Source organism: Mesoplodon densirostris, chromosome 4, assembly GCF_025265405.1.
Source record: "Mesoplodon densirostris isolate mMesDen1 chromosome 4, mMesDen1 primary haplotype, whole genome shotgun sequence".
Classification (NCBI taxonomy): domain Eukaryota; kingdom Metazoa; phylum Chordata; class Mammalia; order Artiodactyla; family Ziphiidae; genus Mesoplodon; species Mesoplodon densirostris.
Window position 1 is genome coordinate 82,240,299 of NC_082664.1, and position 20,536 is coordinate 82,260,834.

The 20,536-nt window shown below is 38.0% G+C and overlaps 1 protein-coding gene across 5 annotated transcripts in view; it reads left to right on the forward strand.

Annotated features, from left to right (window-relative positions):
- Positions 1 to 20,536, forward strand: part of CDIN1 (CDAN1 interacting nuclease 1) — a 222,339-nt gene that overhangs the window by 88,666 nt on the left and 113,137 nt on the right. For all 5 annotated transcript variants that reach the window (XM_060098278.1, XM_060098280.1, XM_060098283.1 and 2 more), the window contains exons 6-8: positions 11,639 to 11,718; positions 12,068 to 12,117; positions 17,689 to 17,756. In XM_060098278.1, the coding sequence (XP_059954261.1) occupies positions 11,639 to 11,718; positions 12,068 to 12,117; positions 17,689 to 17,756 (198 nt within the window). The remainder of the gene's footprint in view (positions 1 to 11,638; positions 11,719 to 12,067; positions 12,118 to 17,688; positions 17,757 to 20,536) is intronic.

The window sequence follows — 20,536 nt, forward strand, 5'->3', positions numbered from 1 at the left end:
TTTTCGGAAGTGGACACTTGTTATAGGGTAGGCTGAGTAACCCCACCTTCCTGAATGCTCAGCTGACTTTGTATAGTGTTTCTGAAATTAGAAATTTGGGTACATTTACAGTTTTACCATATCCACATAGTGTACCACATGTACTACTAGTAAATATGCTATATTTACCTGATATTTTTTCAATGTCATTTAATTATATTTTCAAAGGGAAATTTATAATTTCACGTTAAATAATAAACTGGGCTTTCTTGCCATAAATAGAAAGTACTTGTTAAAATAACGTATAACTGTTCAAACAATTATTTTGTGTCCTAGTAAAGTCACTTCTCCTATGCCAGTGTTAAGCCCTCTTCTCTTTGGGAGACATGGCATTAAATGTTGTCAGCACTTATCTAAAGACCCATTGTGTCCTATAGCCTCTTAGTCTACATTTTCTGAAAACAGTTTTTTAAAAAGCCTACTCATCTGTAATAATAAAAGCTCAAATTAAGTCAAATCCATTTTAATACCTAAAAATTGCTGTAACAGTAGGGAACTGGATTTTGAGTAGTTCATTAATAATTCGGTCAGCAATTTATTGAGTAGCTATTTGTGCAGAGCAACTTTGAGGTGATAGCTGAGAAATATTTTTGCTTGTAGGCAGCTTGTCAAGTATCCTGACACAAGCAGTTCCTTAGCTGTCTTTGTGAACCATGCATTCTCAAAGATGGTGATATGGCATAGCCAGATATCAAGTATATCTGCGGCATTAAAATTTCATTGGGGAGCAGTTAAGAAAAAAACGTCTGAAAGTGTCCTGAGGCAGCCATAATGAAACAAACTAAAAAGAGGTGAAGAAAGATTGATGTAGACCAAACATAGGGCCACAATGCAATCCGAAACCTTGTAGCTTCAGCACCAGTAATAAACTTATAAGAATTATTTCTCATCTTCTTGGTGTGACCACAGGATTAGCTAATCTTCCATGTAAAAACCCTCAGATATGTAAAGATAACATTGAGGAAGTATGATATCTTTTTTCTGTACTGTGCTAAGCATTATTTTTTTCCTTCAGATTTTGTTTTCTTTGGGCTATCATGGTTTCAAGTCTTAGCATCCTGATCAATCTTCTGTCAACAGGTGACAAAGTAATATGTAATAAAGTGCCAAATGATCAGTAGCAATGAGTTCACTCCACCCCACAATATGAGAGAGAGGAGAATTTGAAGTTTTGGCCAAGGGAAAGATTCAAAAGAACATTCCAGATTTGGACGATGGAGTCTGGGGTGGAATTAAATATGTACTTGGCATTAACCACAATGCTGAATAAATTTCTGTTGAATGTTTGTTCGTTGAATAAGAGTTGATGGTGTATGGTGGTTGTAGAGCTGCAAGTTGCCTGAGACAAGAATCTGATCAGTGTGAATATTCATGATTTGGAGACATCTTCCTCTTGTCCTTATATAATACTTTTTTGATGACTCTAGTTCAAGTTATTTCTTACACAATTATGTGCTAGTTAGAGAGCAAAATTATAATTTGTCTCTATAGGGTTCCCTAATGTTAAAAGATATCTCTTATTCAGATTGTCAGATGGGATCAGACTGCTTTAGAGATCACTCCTGTGCTACAGGAGAGCTAGCGAGCTGCCTGGAATTCTCGAGAGGAGTAGTTCCAACTGCAAGAGAAAGTAGGCTCCTGTAGGCCACTGGCAATATTGAAATTGTCCAGAAAAGACACTGGCAGGCCAGCTCCATGTAGATGTAACTTGAGACCTTCATGACCTTGATATCCAAAAGCCTTAAACCAGCACTTGAAGAAAAGATTAAATTCTAGCTGGTATTTTAGGCTTTGCCATTCTGGAGCTCAGCCTCTGGAGCAGCCACGTGAAGAAGCAGAACTCCTGGTGTGTTTTGGGAGCAGCTGTCTCCCCCATCCAGCTTTTCAGCTGCAGGGATTGTTTTTTTTTTTTTTTTTTTCTTTGTTTTTTCAATGGAGGGAGAGCCAGGTTCTAACACCACTGTGCTGTCTGCACTTGAATTTTCCTTCCAAATGACCCGTCTCATCTTTATCCCTGTATCATCCATCCCTCACTTCATCTTGTTTTCACTCCTGACTGCTGCTATCCAGTGTATAGTCAGCCCTATGCTGGCTCACTTATCATGCTTAAATCCATTTGTGACATCGGATTAGAGGTCCCATGTATATATGGTCTTGTCTTTGTTTCAGTCCAGGTGTAACCTAGGCACAGATGGCACTCTTTGCAGTAGGCAGGACTTCCAGGGACCTTAAGAGTGAAGATGATTCACATGCTTGTTTGCCTCGGTTCCTTTCTGCAGTAGCTGGCCACTTATCTGAGCTTACACTAAGGAAAGGAAGAGTTATAAAAGTGGGTGTGATGTTAACGATTTGGGCAAAGTTGCTACTTGCTTGGTTGCTGATGCTTGAAATGCCCTTAGCTGGAGGGAAAAAAAAATCTCTCTCTTCTGTGGTTATAGGCAAGAGTTAAAATACAAACCCCCCATGCAGCGACAACACATTAAGCTTAACACACACAGAGGTATAAAGGACTTCTACCAGGTTCCTTCCAGAGAACGGGTTTGACTCTGGACTGTGCACTGCACACACTGAATCCCACAAGGGGGCGCGGCAGGGGAGGGGTGTAAAGAGGGAAATTCTGGCATTGCTGCATTTTGCCTGTTGAATAGACTCACTTCTGCTGTCTCTCCAAGGCTGTGGCAACATGTGCGTGGTAAGAGCAGGCTCCTGACTTCCTTTATACCTCATGAAGTTTTTCTTTTTTTACCCTCTGGACCATAGAAAGTAACAAATGATTATGATGATGTGATTTTGGGAGGCAAGAAGCAGGCCACACTGTAATCTAACACCAGCCAAGGCAACAGCCTAACGACTGTAACATCCCAGGTCTCAAAGAGCATGTTAGTGCTTTTTGTGTTATTTTATTTCATCTTCACAACAACCCTACAAAATAAGCACCAGTGTTAATGCTCTTTTACTGATGAGGGCACTGAAGGTCACAGAGATTAATTAACTTGTTGATATGACACAGCTAGCAGGTGGAAGGGCCAGGCCTCAAACCAGGTCTATCTGATTCTAGACTCAGCGCATAACCACTGTTCCGTGCTGCCTCTCCATTTGAAAGCATTATAGTGCATAGCTTTGCAAGTTTACCTTTCCTTTAGAAGACATGTTTTTCCTCTTTTGAGGAAGATGTAAAAAAAAATTATGGTCTTGTTGTATGATATCTGAGGCTAGGTCATAAGAAGCCATAAACTTCTGCCTGGTTCCCTTGGGATGCTTGCTCTTGGAACCTACCCGTCAGTTCAAGGGGAAGTTCAAGCAGACCTCAGAGATGTCCAAATGGAGAAAAACCAAGGCCCCTCTCCCAGTTATAGCTGACCTCACAGCAAGCACAGATTTGCCAGACCTGTGAGTGAGTCGTCAAGAAAGTGAATCCTCCAGCACCCAGATAATCCACTCCAGTTAACGCCACACAAAGAGAAGCTGTCTCCATTGAGTCCAACCCAACTTGCCAAATAATGAGCATGTTAAGAAATTGGTGTTTAAAGCCACCAATCCCCTCCACCAAAAAAAATATGGGTCTGTATTTGAGAAGCCAGTGGAATTGATTCTCAAACCCGCAGAAACAAGTTGTTTTGTTTCCCAAGCCTGTTGATTAGCACAGTGCTTTGGCCTGTGACATGGTAGCAGCCTTTGGAGGGGTCAGGGGAACGATTTATTTCCTAGCCACCAATGACCATTCTCCCATTTCCCTGGCCTAGCCAGACACCATGCAGCAGAGAGGACTCCACGGGTGATTTAGGTGGTTCCATTCTCCAACCTACCTGCATATTTGCCACCTGACCCTCTCGCTATTGTTTGGGGCTCCAACTTCATGGGAGGACTTTTTTCTTTATATATTTATATAATTTTAACTGAAAAAAAAAAATTAACGAAGAAACAAGCTTTCCCTTGAACTTCTTATTAAAGGGTTTCCAAAAACTTCAGCAACATAACAGAGTGAGTTTTTGTGGATGGGCTACATTTCCATGACAAAGACATAGAAATGATAGACCAAATAAACAACAACAAAAATCTTTTAAAGTACATAATCAACTTCAAACAAAGGAATTCAATCTCTAGTTACAAGAAATGGAGAGAGAATGTATATTCAGAGTGGTGAACAGGGGCACACACTGTGTATGTCCATAAGAATTTTTAGCTTTAGATGTAGACATAAAAGGCCGGGGCTGGGATTTTTAACACCCCATAGGGAAAGATGTGCAGCCAGGAGCTGGAATTGAGCTTCTACATATAGCCCAAACCATGAAAAAAAGGAGTAGGAAACTCCACGTGCCTAGAGAAAATGTAAGGAAGCTTGCTTACTGTATATGGACTTGGGTTGTGGAGTATTAGGAGAGGAGAGAGAAATTAGAAATAGGTAAGCACCATTTGTGGGTATAGGTTCAGATTTGCATTCTTACTTACTGCAGGATGCCTGAGCTAAGAAATTAACAATAAAACTAGTCTCTGCAAAAGTATACATGAAACTACTTTGTCATGGTTATTTCCGCAGCGCAAGTCAAACAATTCTTTCTGAAAATAAGCTCACAGTAAAAATTTACAAAGCAAGTAAGGAAACCACCACCATAGGGAAGATAGGTAAGTAGGTAGGCAGGTAGATAGATACATAGGTAGAGAAATCGTATACTATGGACTAGAGATGAGAAAATGAAGTCACTATAAATTTAATCTATAAGGTGACATTTATAAACTAAAATTAATATATAAGATGATTGAAAAAAAGAAAGACTATAGGGACTTCCCTGGTAGTACAGGGGTAAAGAATCCTCCTTCCAATGAAGGGAATGTGGGTTCAATCCCTTGTTGGGGAACTAAGATCCCACATGCCGCAGGGCAACTGAGCCCCACGTGCCACAACAACTGAGCTTGTGCGCCTCAACCAGAGAGAGAAGACCCGTGTGCCGCAACTAGAGAGAAGCCCGCACACCACAACGAAGACCTGACACAGCCAAAAAAAAAAGGAAGACTATAACTGGATAAATGAAAGAATAGAAAATAGTGTGAAAAACACATTTAAAAATACAAAAATAACGTTTAGAAATGAAATAATTGTCATTGAGGTTAAAAGCTCATTAGATGAGTGAAGTGTTGGATTAAACAAAAAAAATCAAAATTAGAAGAATTAGATTAGAACAAAAGTTAGTGAATTCTAGGATAGATCTAAGGAAAGCAACTTTAGTGTAACACAAGAGATGAAGAGAAGGGAAATATAAACATTTTATAGGGGTAGGAGATAAAATAAGACCTAAAAGATGTCTAATGTAAGCATTCCAGAAAGAGAATGGAGGCCAAAGCTATAATGGCTCATTTTTTTCAAACTGGTTAAAGGCATTTATCCTTAGACTCATGAAACATAGCTAATTCCAAGCAGGCTAAATAAAAAGAGCCATACCCAGGTGAACAATGATGTAACTATTGAATATCAAAGAAAAATCTAAAAGCAGAAATTAAAGACAAATTACCTATATAAGGACTACCATTAGACTGACAGTAGAGTTCTTATTTGTAATAGATGTCAAGAAACAATGGAATCGTATCTTCAAAGGGCTGAATCTTAGCCTGTGATTCTGTGCCCAGCTATATTATCATTCAAGAGTGAGAAATAAGTAGAGATATTTTCAGACAAGGCAGAACTAAAAGATTTACTACTCAGTGATCCCAGCTGAAAGAACTAATAAATGAGGTGCTTTAGTAACAATATCCAATTTTTGGATATTGAATCCAAAAGTAGAATGTGGAATTCAAGAAGCAATGCTGAAAAAGGAAATTGACAAACATGTTGATAAATCTAAGTAAGCATTGAATGTTTAAAAAATGTTTTTAAAAATGGAAAGAGACTATATAAGTGAGGATTCTCCAGAGAAACAGAACCAGTAGCACTGTGTGCGTGCGTGTGTGTGTGTGTAGAGAGAGAGAGAGAGATTGATTATAAGAAATTGTTTCACATGATAATAGAGGCTAATAAGTCCCAATATCTACAGTTAGTCAGCAAGCTGGAGACACAGGAGAGGCAATGCCAGTGGCCTAGTTCCAGTCCAAAGGCCTGCAGGCTTGAGACCCAGGAGGAACCAATATTTTAGTTCTAGTCTAAAGGCAAGAAGATACCAATGTTGCAAGTCAAAGGCAGTTAGGCAGAAAGAATTCTCTTCTACTCAGTCTTTTTGTTCTAGTCAGTCCTTCAGCTGATTGGATGAGGCCCACCACATTAGGGAAGGCATTCTGCTTTACTCAGTCTACCAATTCAAATGTGAATCTCATCCAGAAACACCGTTACAAACATCTAGAATAATGTTTGCCCAAATGTGTCACCATGTGGCCCGATCAAGTTGACACATAAAATTAACCATCACAAAGACTAACTAGGAAATTGTGTTTACAAACAAGATGGTTGAACAGAAATAATAGGCACAATAACATGGAGACTGATGAGGAATGGGGGGTTTCTGATTGGAGTGAGTGCATTCTAAATTACTTATACTCAGAATTACAAAGGAGGTATGATTAGATTAGATATTGTTCTGTTTAAATTTTTTTGAGAGGACTACTAAAGAAGTAGATACAAAGTGTATTACATTCAAGTGAATAAAGAGAGAAAGGGGGCGTAAAGAAAATTTAATCAACTAGGAGGTAGTAAAGGAGAAATGGAGAAGGGAAGAAAATTGTTACCAGAACATGGAAAACAAGAGGGTAGAGATAAGTCCAGATGTCTCAGTTCCAAGTGGATTAAACTCACTTTTTAAAAAGCAAAGATTTTCAAATTTGATTTTAGAAAATCTGGCTAAATGTTATTAATAAGAGTCAGGCCTAAGACTTAATGATACAATGAAGTTTAAAGTAAAGAAATGGAAAACCAGATATATCGGGCAGATACTATCCAAAAGAAAAGTGGTGCAGCAGTATTACCACTAGGTAATGTTATGTTTAGCACAAAAAAAGAGATTGAGAAGGTTATGACTTGATGCCAAAAGACATAATTTCTAAGAAGTATATGTAAAACAATGAGTTTGTACACCCAACAAAATAGCCTCCTAATATAGAAAACAAACATTGATAGAATTATGTGCAGAAACTGACAAACTGACAGTAGTAGTAGATTAGTTCATATCTAGTCTGGAAAATATTAATAAGAATATAGAAGATTTGAATAATACAATTAAAAACCTTGACATACTAGATATACCTGAACTCTGTACCTCAATAGGAACTTCAGTGATTTTTAAGACATATAAAACATTTATAAAAATAGGTTCCAGGGCCTCCCTGGTGGCGCAGTGGTTGAGAGTCCGCCTGCCGATGCAGGGGATACGGGTTCGTGCCCCGGTCTGGGGGGATCCCATATGCCGCGGAGCGGCTGGGCCCGTGAGCCATGGCCGCTGGGCCTGCGCTTCCGGAGCCTGTGCTCCGCAACGGGAGAGGCCACAACAGTGAGAGGCCCGCATACCGCAAAAAGAAAAAAAGAAAAAAAAAAAAAATAGGTTCCATATAAAAACACAAAGGAAGTCAAGCACATACTTCCAAATTAAAATAAACATCACATACATTGACCACAATCTGATCAAATTGGAAATATAAAAAATGAAATATTTAAAAGAATTTATGAATCAAAGATTAAATCATAGTGGAAACTACAAAATATTTATAAATGACAACAAAAATTATGGCATGTAGCTAAAACAGAATTTAGGGAAAAATTATAGCCTTAAAAAGTATGTTAAAAGATTAAAAATGTATTTAATAAACATAGTAAATTAGTAAAAGGATAAGTGTAGCAAACTCAAAGAAGAAAGCAGGAAACAATGATCACAAAAGGATAAATTCAATGTAACTTGAAGAAATGGAACAGTAGAAAGAAAACAAAACCCAAATTTGGTTTCTTGAAAATACTAATAAAACAAACCAACCTCTAGCAAGAATGATAAATTTAAAAGTTTACACAAATTAATCTTAGGCTATCCAAAGTTAATCTAATTGCTGATCCAGAAGCTAAATCAGAATGGCGGGACATGGATATTTATTATATTAGACTCCTGCCTTCTTTATGTTAGAAATATTCCACAATAAAAAGATCATAATCTTTATTTAGGCATTATGCCTTAGTCCATGCGTTGCCTATTGCCTGTCTTCTGTGTAGCATGCTTTAACAGATACCAGCTCTCCTATTCTTGTACATCTTGCTTCAAGTGACTCATGCATTCTTGCTTTGCACATGCTTGGTAGATAGTTGAAATCTCAGCAGTTGAAGCAGTGACAGGGTTAAATTGTGAAATCAACAGAATGAATACCTCTAGCAAAGTTTAGGGAGAACAAAACTCCTGTCTACCTGTGGTCAAAATAGATGGATGTACATTGGACAGATGTCATGGCTGGCCTAGGGACAGCTTCTGTGAAAGGCATAGGCTTCCATGAGGGTTCATATCCCCAGCTGTCCCAAGATTGTCCAATTGCCTTTCCTTATCTGGTTGATGTTATTATTCCTCCCTTTGGCATTTCCTAAGCTTCAGAGTATGTGTGTAAATGTATGCTTGCAGTCTGGCTTGATCTGAGATGTAGATCTACTCAAGCCTGAGTGCAAAGACCCAGGCATAGTGGGCAGGCACATCCTGCATCTGGAGCCTTGGCCTGCAGTTCCTATGTGTTAGCACTTTTCTCTCGTGCTCTGAAAAACAGCAGGTTGCAAGGAGAGAAAAGAGCTTTTTTTGAGTTTAAAATGAATGCGGACTCAATATATAGTTTTTACTATTCAATTTAAAATCACTGACTTCCTCTCACAAGCTTCCTTTGATTTGAATAGTCTTCTATTCAATATATTCAAACTATTTTTTTAAGTTTATTGGCTATGATTCTTAATTCTGGTAAGCACACTGTTCTAAAATGTATATTGTGAGGAAAATTATGATGTCATCTGTTTCTTTTTCCTTTAATATTTCCCTTTCTTCCCTCATAAAATAAATGACCTAATTTTTTTCTGTCCTAGGGTATTGTCCCTCTTCTTTTTTTAAAAAGGGCCTTTGTTTTATGATTTTAGCAATGAGTTTGCATATAGTTTGGTATGAGGTCAGTAATTTTCCCTAGAATAGCACTTTGGGGTATACTGTCTGGTCATTTAGTAATCTTCTTCTCACATGGGTATGAGAGTTAGCAGTGTAACAACTTAGCAATGACCAGGTGCATGTGGAGAAGGTGCTTTTGTTCCCTTGAGACACTGATAGCATCATGGGTACCACAAAGGAATGTGTCTGCCATTACTATCTGGTGACTGAGTGGCAGACCAGAGAGAGTGCAGTCCCTCAGGGAAGGTGACCCAATGCATGTGTGATTGCTTTGTTCCCCTCCTACTGGCCTGGCCTTAGAATTAAGTTGGGAAAACAGAGTGAGGTTACCAGGTACTTTACTATCTATTTAACACTATTGTTGGAATAATCTATTCTTTTATAATAAGACAGTTTGCTGCTTCATATTCCCAATGTTTGTTCCACTTATCCATGGTAATGTCTTTCCAAAATAATTGAGTCTAACTTAAGCTTACATGAGGCAAATGCCTAAGCCTGATTTGTTTCTTATTATTACTTAAACTTTAACAAAATAAATAATAAAAAAGCTGTTGTAGCTGTTTTCTCTAGGAACTCATGTAAGAACCCTTAAAGGTAGTCAGGTCAGATAACATTATCACTTTCTACAGAGGAAGACACTGAATTTGAGAGGCTCGATAATTTGCCAGGTTGCAGAGCTGGGTATAGGGATAGGGCTGGATAGGATTCCTCCAGGGGTGATGATCCTTTTTGAGACTCCAAATATGGCCTCTCCACTTGCAGTGCAAACACGTTTATAAATGGCTATTAACTATATAACATTGCTATAAACATGCAGTTATGCAACTAAGAATAGGAAATAATTAAAATTATTGCACTTCATTTTTTCTTTGTGCACTCCATACTATGCTTAAGTGAGAAGGATGTCATTTCCTTATTTCCTTCCACAGAATTTACTAACATTTATCATATCTGTCAGTGTTCAGTGTACTGAACTTGATAAAGAACATCATAATCTAAAAAAAAATTGCTAAGCCAAAAATTTTCTCAGAACCTGAATGACATAGGTCTGTGGTCTGTGTTCATTCTGTTTCATTCTGTTTAACTAGATAATTATCCAGTATGCATTTTAGTTTGTGATTGTAGGGACCAGACCCTAAGCTATTTTGGTAAATGGGAATGATTCCACTGGAGGACTTGAAGGAATTGATTCCTAAGCAACACCTGACTTAGCTTCCGTCTAGAGACTTGCCTTCCTCCCATGCTGAGGAAGAGGAGTTCTGGCCACCATGGCTTCTGCATGCCTACAGTAAACAGTGAGGCCAGGATCTCCTGCCTCACTTTTCAAAGGGCGTGATCTGGGCTTCCCTGGTGGTGCAGTGTTTGAGAGTCCGCCTGCCGATGCAGGGGACATGGGTTCGTGCCCCGGTCTGGGAAGATCCTACGTGCCGCGGAGCAGCTGGGCCCGTGAGCCATGGCCAATGAGCCTGCGCGTCCAAAGCCTGTGCTCCGCAATGGGAGAGGCCACAACAGTGAAAGGCCCGCGTACAGAAAAAAAAAAGGGTGTGATCTGATATAGCATCCCTCGGGAGATGCCTCCCATAGTCCCTCTGTTGCAGTTCCCCGGGGTTAAGGTCAATTTAATTTGCAACTGGGTGTGATGAGACATTTTGGGACAAAAATTCATATATAAATATAAATGTGTGTGTGTGTGTATTTTTTCCCCTTATTTAAGATTCGCCCAGGGCTTCCCTGGTGGCGCAGTGGTTGAGAGTCCGCCTGCCGATGCAGGGGACACGGGTTCGTGCCTCGGTCCAGGAGGATCCCACATGCCGCGGAGCGGCTGGGCCCGTGAGCCATGGCCGTTGAGCCTGCATGTCCGGAACCTGTGCTCTGCAACGGGAGAGGCCACAGCAGTGAGAGGCCCGCGTACCGCAAAAAAAAAAAAAAAAAAAGATTCGCTCAATTGTCAGTCAGTTTTACCTACTTTCCTTACCTGTGAAATAGACATAACATTTCGTGGCAGTTGATGAGAATTATTTCAGAAAGGTTTAGAATGCAGAGATGCTTTCTCAGCTGAAAGTTATTTTTTATTGACGTCATTGAAGTCTTTGAATCTGACCTGCCTTCACTAAGCTTTCCAGGTACATATGCTTGGTTATAACATAGTTACCTGCAAAAGGTAAACATTTTCTTTTCTGATTGTTTTTGTTGTGCTTTTTTATTCCCCCAAGTGGGCTTTTCCAAAGGTAGTTTATCTGCAAAGAGACATATGCTGTAGGTCTATACTTGTTAATTTACCTTGGAAAAATTAGGGCATCTTCAGATCTGGCAATGTGGCTTATAAACTTGGCAAAGTGGTCTAATTAAAAGCTTCCCATAGATTTGAAAAAAGGAAAAAAATGATTAGTATCAGTAATGTTTTCATTTTCATGCTTTGTGTATTTATAGGTATATGTCACTTCTCATGTTGCATTAAAAGTATGTTGACTGTCTGCTAACAGTTCATCTCTTTTCTTCTGCAGCCTCCAAGTCTGTTATAAATAGTATGCTACGGGACCCTTCTCAGATTCCAGATGGAGTTCTAGCAAATCAGGTCTATCAGGTATTAATCACAGCTGTCTATTTTCAGTGGCAATGCTGTTATCTGCCTAGCAGAGTAAAGGATTTTAAACCTCATTTAATTACTGTCATCATAAACTATCACTGAGGTCAGGGTGCACCATAAATGGCAATGCAATATTTGAGAGAAGAGCATTTCACTTTTTAATAGCTTGCTTTTATAGTGAATAAAAAGGATGCAATTTTTGTTTTCTGTGATTAAATCTGAACAGTCTTTTGATAGCTTTTTAAATTTCTTTTTAGGAAAAGGAATTACTGCTTTTAGGATACTATTTAACTGCAACAGTTTTTGTAGTCACTCATCCCAGACCCCTTCTCTTATTTGTCTGCAGTGCATCGTGAACGACTGCTGTTATGGACCACTGGTGGACTGCATCAAACAGTATCCTTTCCCATAAAATTTTAGGTGCACAATTGACGAGCTTAGACTCAGTGGAGGAGATGTGTCTAGCTTTAACCTGACATAAAGTTCTGCTTCGCAAAACACATTTCATACTCTTCTATTTTATATTCAATCAACTGGAGGGTCACTGCAGACCATTCTTTTCTACAGCTTAAAAAAAAAAAAAAAAAAATCAGATAGGCCCCAGAAGATGTCAGTTCAGCAGTTGCACAGTCACAGGCTTATTTCAAACTGCTTGGTTTTCAGTGAGTTTAAAGGTACAGAGTCATGAGGCAAAGTAACACATTGTCTTGGATGTCTAACTATGCCAGTGAACATTTTTTCAAATATAACACATTTCTATTTAAAATGAACCAAATTTAGTTGAGAATAAATTTTGAGCCTGGAGTTAAAGGATGATGTGATTAAAATGCCACCAGAGACCATCACATTTTAAAGGGCAGTAGATTCTTATTGCTTAAATGTTGATTACAATCTGAGCTCTTGCTTGGGTTCCTAATAAACATTTTTAGAGAAAACCAAGCTAATTTTTCCCTCTGGACTGAATTTAAGGCTATGAGAACAGATGTCCAGTCATTCTTCATTAAAGATATTGAGATTACTAGAGTTAATGCTTGCTTCTTCAAACAGGATTTGAGTGGACAGCAACTAGACTTGGTGAAGGAGGACATTTTTAATCAATACCTTTAGTAGTGTGTGGCAACACTAAGGATATTGACGGTCCTGGGCTGAAAAAGTTTATTCAAAAAGTTAAATAATTAGCAATTTTTTAATGGGAATCATATCTATCTGAGTCCATGAGTCTCATATTTCTTAATAATATAACATACCCTTCCTGGGTTTTGTTAGCATGGGTGGCATTGCGACCAGTTGTGACTCGGTGCTTACTAGTAAGGAGGCTTTTTGTTAGAAGCCCTTGCTAGTCGTTGAGAGAGAGAGAGAGAGAGAGAGAGAAAGTGTGTGTGTGTGTGTGTGCGTGTGTGTGTGCGTGTGTGTGTGTGTGTTTATATTCCACCTTGTTTCCTAAAGGCTTAGAGTCAGTGAAATTTTTGTAAAAAAAAAAGATTCATTTTCTTTTTTTCATAAAGTTAACCTTTGAAAAATAATCTTTTAACAGAGCCCTCTTGTAAGAATATTCAGTATCTATGTTACAGCCCTTGGTATATTTATTCTTCCAATCTAACTTAATCTATATATTTATTAATATATAATATTAATATATTATAGCCCTTGTATATTTCTTATTCCAATCTAACTTAAATGAATAAAATCACAGCATTGGGCTTCCGTGCTGGCGCAGTGGTTGAGAGTCCACCTGCCAATGCAGGGGACACGGGTTCGTGCTCCGGTCCAGGCAGATCCCACATGCCGTGGAACGGCTGGACCCGTGAGCCATGGCCGCTGAGCCTGCGCATCCGGAGCCTGTGCTCCACACGGGAGAGGCCACAACAGTGAGAGGCCCGCGTACCTCAAAGAAAAAATAATCACAGCATTGTCATAAGCTTGCCTCTTTATTAGACCAAAGTGAAACTATACTTTATTTTCAGTGTAAAATTAATGATAGTGTTAGAAACTGTCGGAATGCCAACCTCACATTGCTACAATGATAAAGTGTAACACATTCATATAACAACTAACACCATCTCAGAGTATCTGGGGTGGAATTACATGTTAATTTTGAAGCACATAAAATAGTTAAAAATCAATTTAAAGTTAAGGTTTTAAAAAGCATAATGTCTTTTGAAGGATTGCTTATTGATTTTAAATATAACTATCTAATTATATATGCATGGACTAAAGTATGAAGTCAACTGCTTTGTAAATGCCAGGAGGCTGTTTTTCAGTAATAGTTGAGATGCTTACGGGAAACTAGATTGCTGTATTGCTGGCGAAGAAAATGGCTTGTGAGGTTATTTACAAGTTTTGCCCCATGGTCACTGCCATACATCAATAATAAGTATTATTACAGAGAAAGTCTAAGTGATTCTGCTTATGAAGCATTATAAATTCTGTTTGGAGTATTTTCCTTGCATTTTTGCCATCATTCACTTTCCTTTTTTGGCTGTGTTATTGCCAGTAGAATTTAAAGTAGTACATGATTTCAGTTGATAAAGATAATGATGTATGTCTGTAAATTGTATTCACTGACTCGATTATAATTTCACAGTTCCATTATGCCTATTGCCAGTAAAATTACTGTTTTTATAAGCTTTATTTTCTAGACCTTGTATTTTATATATGTTTATACCAAACAAAGCATAATCAAGAAGTATATCTTTCCAAAGTTTCAAATTAGTGATTGCTTTTACCATGCAAAATAAAACAGGCTGGGATGTTCATAGCGAATTGATTTTATCTTTGCACTGAGATAGCAGCAGTTTAATATAATGTAAATACACTTGCACAGATGTTTCTGAGGCTGATCAACAGGAATTATTTTATTTCACACTGAGTAAAAATTATTGAATTTTCATGTGAGTGGAAATGCTATTTGTATGTTGTTCTGATAATTTGGTAATGTTTACATTGCTTACTCAGTAAATTGCATCATTTCATTAGAAAGCACACACTTAATAAATAGAATAGGTGCAAAACCTTTTTACTCCATTATGAAAATGTTACATGTAGACATTTGTTTAAGTAGAGTAAAGTAAATTGGTCATTTATTAATAAGACGCCAAAAAAGCACAGTAACAAAGAGTATATAAACTGTCATTGTGCTTTCTTTTTCTTTTGGTGTCTACTGTAATTCTTCCTACATAGCCATGCCCACCTTTCCTGCCACAGGTTATATTCACAGACACAAAAGGCGTGAGAAACCGGCCACCTCAACTTTCCAAAGTGTGACTTCAGGACAAGCTATTAGACAAAGACCTAAACAGAGGAGCAAGGAAAGACAATGATACAGGAAGCTTGAAGTGCTGTGGGTTTCATTTCTGTACCATCAGTAACCTCAGTTTCATGATTCAACATTTTAGATGTAAATAATTTACAACAATAAAAGTGAGAGCACATTTATGTGGAATAGAAGTAAATAATTTAGTTCTCAAATGTGGGATGCCCCTAGTAATGAGAAACCATTGAGAGGTATCCATCAGATATCTTCAATGGACTCTGCAAATGTGTGGAATTTTGTGATTTAAGAATTTGTTTTCTTTATTTTATTTTCAATGAGAAGTAAGAGCAGTCCTGTGCATGGGGAGGAGGGGACAACAGAAGGAGAAAGACAATGATAATGACTTGGGGCTTGTTTTGACAGTGGATACGAGTGGTCTCACCTCTTGAATTCTGAGATTTAAGTGATATTCACCTGTATGTGTTGATAAAGAGCAGACTAATTCTCTAAGAATTTTTAATTTTACAAATAATATATAAGCTTTATTTGATTTAAATTGGACTCTCTCAGTGCATGATCAGAATTAAAGAGTCTCTGGTAAGCCAAGGAGTGATAGGACCAGGTTGACATCAGTGAGATGGAGAATTAGATAATTACAGGCACACCTCATTTTATTGTGCTTCACTTTATTGCGCTTTGCAGATATTATGCCTTTTACAAATTGAAGGTTTGTGGCAACCCAGCATTGAGCAAGTCTGTCGGATTCATTTTCCCCATAGCATTTGCTCACTTCATGTCTCTGTGTCACCTTTTGGTAATTCTTACAGTATTTTAAACCTTTTCACTATTATTATATTTGTTAACGTCATCTGTGATGTTATAATAGCAAAAAGATTAGGACTCGCTGAAGGCTCAGGTGATGGTTAATATTTTTTAGCAATAAAGTATTTTTTAATTAAGGTATGTGCATTGTTTCTTTGGACATAATGCTACTGAACACTTCACAGACTACATTATAGTGTAAAAATAACTTTTTTTTTTTTTTTTTTTTTGCGGTACGCGGGCCTCTCACTGCTGTGGCCTCTTCCGTTGTGGAGCACAGGCTCCAGACGCGCAGGCTCAGAGGCCATGGCTCATGGGCCCAGCCGCTCCGCGGCATGTGGGATCCTCCCAGACCGGGGCACAAACCCGTGTCCCCCGCATCGGCAGGCGGACTCCCAACCACCGCGCCACCAGGGAAGCCCCAAAATAACTTTTATATGCACTGGGAAACCAAAAAATTCATGTAACTTGCTTTACTGTGATTTTTTTTTATTCTGTAACTGAATCCACAATATCTGCAAGATCTGCCTATGCTACCAAATGCTTTTGACAGAATTAAAGTACCAGAATAGGATAACACTCCTTTTCACACTTTATACAATCTCATCCTTTTGGAAAATAGACCAGAATTCCAAGTCTCTTTCCTGACTTCATTACTTACTTGCCATGAGACTGTCAGCAGGTTCTTCAGCCTTCCTGAACCTTTCTTTCGTTAACTGTAAAACTGGGACTAAGTAATGGTACCTGCTCATGTGGTTGTTGTGAAGATTAAATAAGATGATACACCAAAGTGTTTAGCACAAAGGCTTAGTATATGGTATTTAAGAAATATTAACTAATATCAATTATCTTTACATAATCAATTTTAATATTTTTTAAAGAAGCCGTACAGAGGTCACAGACACAGGCTTTGCAGAGATTTTATACCGATCTTCTGCTCTGCCACATATTAGCCATATGACCTTGTGCAGATTTCTTCCTAAGCCTCGGTTTTCTCATCTGTAAGATAAGGATAATAATAACTGTGAGGATGAAATCGAATACATAAAGCACTTAATACAGTGCCTGCCTCATAATAGCACTCAAAACTTTTTTTTTTTTTTTTTTTTGGCCGCCTGGCATGCGGGATCTTAGTTCCCCTACCAGGGGTCAAACCTATGCCGCCTGCAGTGGAAGCACGGAGTCTTAACCACTGGACTGCCAGGGAAGTCCCAACACTCAAAACATTTGTATGTGAGTGTGTATGTATTTATATGCATTATCTAATATGTGAAAACTTGCACACACGAGAAAAAGACTTGAAACAGCCTCTGTACCCACAGCCTGATCCACAGCCCTTTACTAGGATGTCTTTCCTCCAGAGTACATATAATTCTCAACGAGTCAGTTGTTTGACTTCCCAAGTCACAGAAGAGCACCAGTCATAGACTAGAAGTGAAATAGGAGCTGCTAAATGCTGGCTTTGTGACAAGTGTGAATTCACAGAAGATTTATGGAACTCTGTAAGACTGGAAACTCTTTTAGGGCAAAGGCTGGTTGGTATTCTTTGCTGCACCTAGTAAGTGCTTAATAAATGGTCCTAAATTGAACTGAGGGATTTTTAACATAGCATAAAGGATGTTTAAAATGAACTTCTTTTCAAAAGAAGATAAAGTACACCTCCATTTACAAATCTTTATTTGCCAAAATCCACTTAAACATTATAGAAAAAAGTCTGTCGAATCACTTAAATGAGGGGATTTGTAAAGAAATCTCACTCCTCAGAGATGTGGGCTATATGAGGAGGTACTTGCTGTAATTACCTCCATTGGTCATTTCATCTCAAAGTATAGCCCTGGTCTTAGCGTGCTTTAATTCTACCTATGTTAGCCTCCTTAACTAACGCTTCCCAGTGCCATTGGTCATGAGCATGAAGTCCTGCTCAGGGACTTGCTTCTGGAGAAAAACCTGTCCTTCCTAGGTAAGTATTGCTTACGTCCTCTCCAGCATATGTTATCTCCACGAGTGCTTAAATATATATTTTTTTAAATCTTCCACTTGCAGTTATTATGTACTAAAGGAAGAGAAAACGATGATGGATGCTGTGCATGTTATCTTTTATTGATTTAGAACTGAGCAGGAACTCAGTTACCTAATCCCCTATATATACAGCACATGCACAGGCTTGCAATTAATATTTTATAGCATAAGTGGCTGAAAAAATACTTTAATATCTGTTGCAGTATTACTTTTGGTGTCATGAGATATTAGCCATAATCTAGGCCTTCTGAGAGAAAGAAACAAAAGAAATATTGTCCATAAAATACTTTATATATTAAAAAGAATTGTTAGAAAAATTCATGTTAGGTATTTTTGTCTCATGTATGGAATCGGCTAGTACTTTTACTTGAAAATGAAATACTGAGATTTTATTATTTTTATGCCAAACATGAATTGTCATCATAGATTTAGTATGATTTTTAAAAATCTCACATGTATGCATGTGTTTGTGTGCCAATGTGGAATCTTATTACAGATTGTTATTTCTTTCAGTGTCTCTTACGCATTAGAAATGAAGCCTCAAAAGGCATTCATGTGATAACTGATCACAGCAACCATAAAGCACTCTACAAGGAATTAATTCCTCTTCTCCATTTTAAATGTGGTAATTTGTCAAGGTTCTATACAGATCGTATTATTGTACACATCTGTTTTATGTAGATGTTTAAGAGTTTGCATAGTGTATTTTTTTTAGTTTAAAAACATCAAACAATATTGGATTACATAATTTTTGCTCCAGAATGGACAAGACTTAGCCAAGGAAAGTCAAATGAATGGTTTTATGTCAAGTTGAGCAAGGATGTTGAACACAGACCTGCAAGAAGTCTGTTTTAACTCTTAATATTCAATATTTTTATTAGTGACCTGGAGAATGGAGTTGAATGTGTTATAAGATTGTTGATAATTTTAAGATGGGGTATACCATAAATATTCTCCAGTGAGAGTTAAAGAAAGCTGATAAATTAGGAAAGTGGCCTCAGATTACTGAATTAAATTTTGCTATGCAAAAGCAGCAAGTTTTTGTTTTTGTTTTTTTTAACATCTTTATTTGAGTATAATTGCTTTACAATGGTGTGTTAGTTTCTGCTTTATAACAAGGTGAATCAGTTATACATATACATATGTTCCCATATCTCTTCCCTCTTGCATCTCCCTCCCTCCCACCCTCCCTATCCCACCCCTCTAGGTGGTCACAAAGCACCGAGCTGATCTCCCTGTGCTATGCGGCTGCTTCCCACTAGCTATCTATTTTACGTTTGGTAGTGTATATATGTCCATGCCACTCTCTTGCTTTGTCACAGCTTACCCTTTCCCCTCCCCGTATCCTCAAGTCCATTCTTTAGTAGGTCTGCATCTTTATTCCCGTCTTGCCCCTAGGTTCTTCATGACCTTTTTTTTTTTTTTTTAGATTCCATATATATGTGTTAGCATACAGTATTTGTTTTTCTCTTTCTGACTTACTTCACTCTGTATGACAGTCTCTAAGTCCATCCACCTCACTACAAATAACTCAGTTTTGTTCCTTTTTATGGCTGAGTAATATTCCATTGTATATATGTGCCACAAGAAGATGTGGCACATATATACAACGGAATATTATTCAGCCATATAAGAAGAACAACTGAGATGTTCAGCATATGGAAAGAGGGTGAATTAGATAGAAATCACTTTTTAAAATCTGATAAAAAACAGAGTGTATAATGACTCAGAACCAGTTGGAATGGATGACCTGTGATGCACCATGAGATATGTTGTAGAACTATGGAGTTCCGATAATATTATGAAGTATCTGATCATATTGATCACTCAGTGACCAATACAGCACGGCCAAGTCTATTGTTTCAAGCCACCAACTGAGCAGTCATATTTTCAAGACTGCTTGGTATTACTCTCTTGGCACCATCTGCTTAAGAGTAGTCAGGCCCTTGGCACCACTTCTTTGCTTCAACTAGCTTTTCTCTGCTTCCTTCCTGAGGACTAGAAGACCCCACCAGGGAGGAAAAGCAAAGAGCTTACTCATGGCTTAAACTTAGTCCCAGGTCCTTGACTCCCTTGATTCCGGGAACTGAGTGCACTAGACTGGATTGGCCATGGCTGACAAAGGCAGTGCAGAAACACGCCAAGGAGTCATTGCCACTTGCATATGTGTTCAGAAAGGGGACTTCATATGGAAGAATCCCATCTATTCCTCTGTGCTCTAAGATCTAGAGGTAATTCTTTTATTGAAGCATACTAAAGATGATACTTAACTGTATCGCTGGCTTCATGTAACCTCAGTCCTGTTTTGAGGCATTTCCTCATCAGCATACGAAGAAGTTGTTATTCTATGTACTTTAAGCGTTTTAACGTAATACTGAATTAATACATGTTTATTTATGATTAAAACATGAAAATTCAAAGCTTTGTATGGAGTATTGTTATGGGGTTGTTCTTTTACCTTGGAAATACCCCTTCACAATGATTAATCATATCTAAAGTACTGTACCAGGTAAATTTAGATAGATCATCAAAAATATTGGTATATAAATAGACCACTAAATGTATTTTATGTTTTCTTGTTTACATGTGTACACCATGAATTTTGTTGCAGAGACATTGCAAACATGTTTGTTTTTCTTTGATTGTTTTTAATAAGTGAAGGTAAAATCAATCTCCCTCCATGTCTCTCTCTCTCTCCTTCCCTCCCTCCCTCCCTCCCTC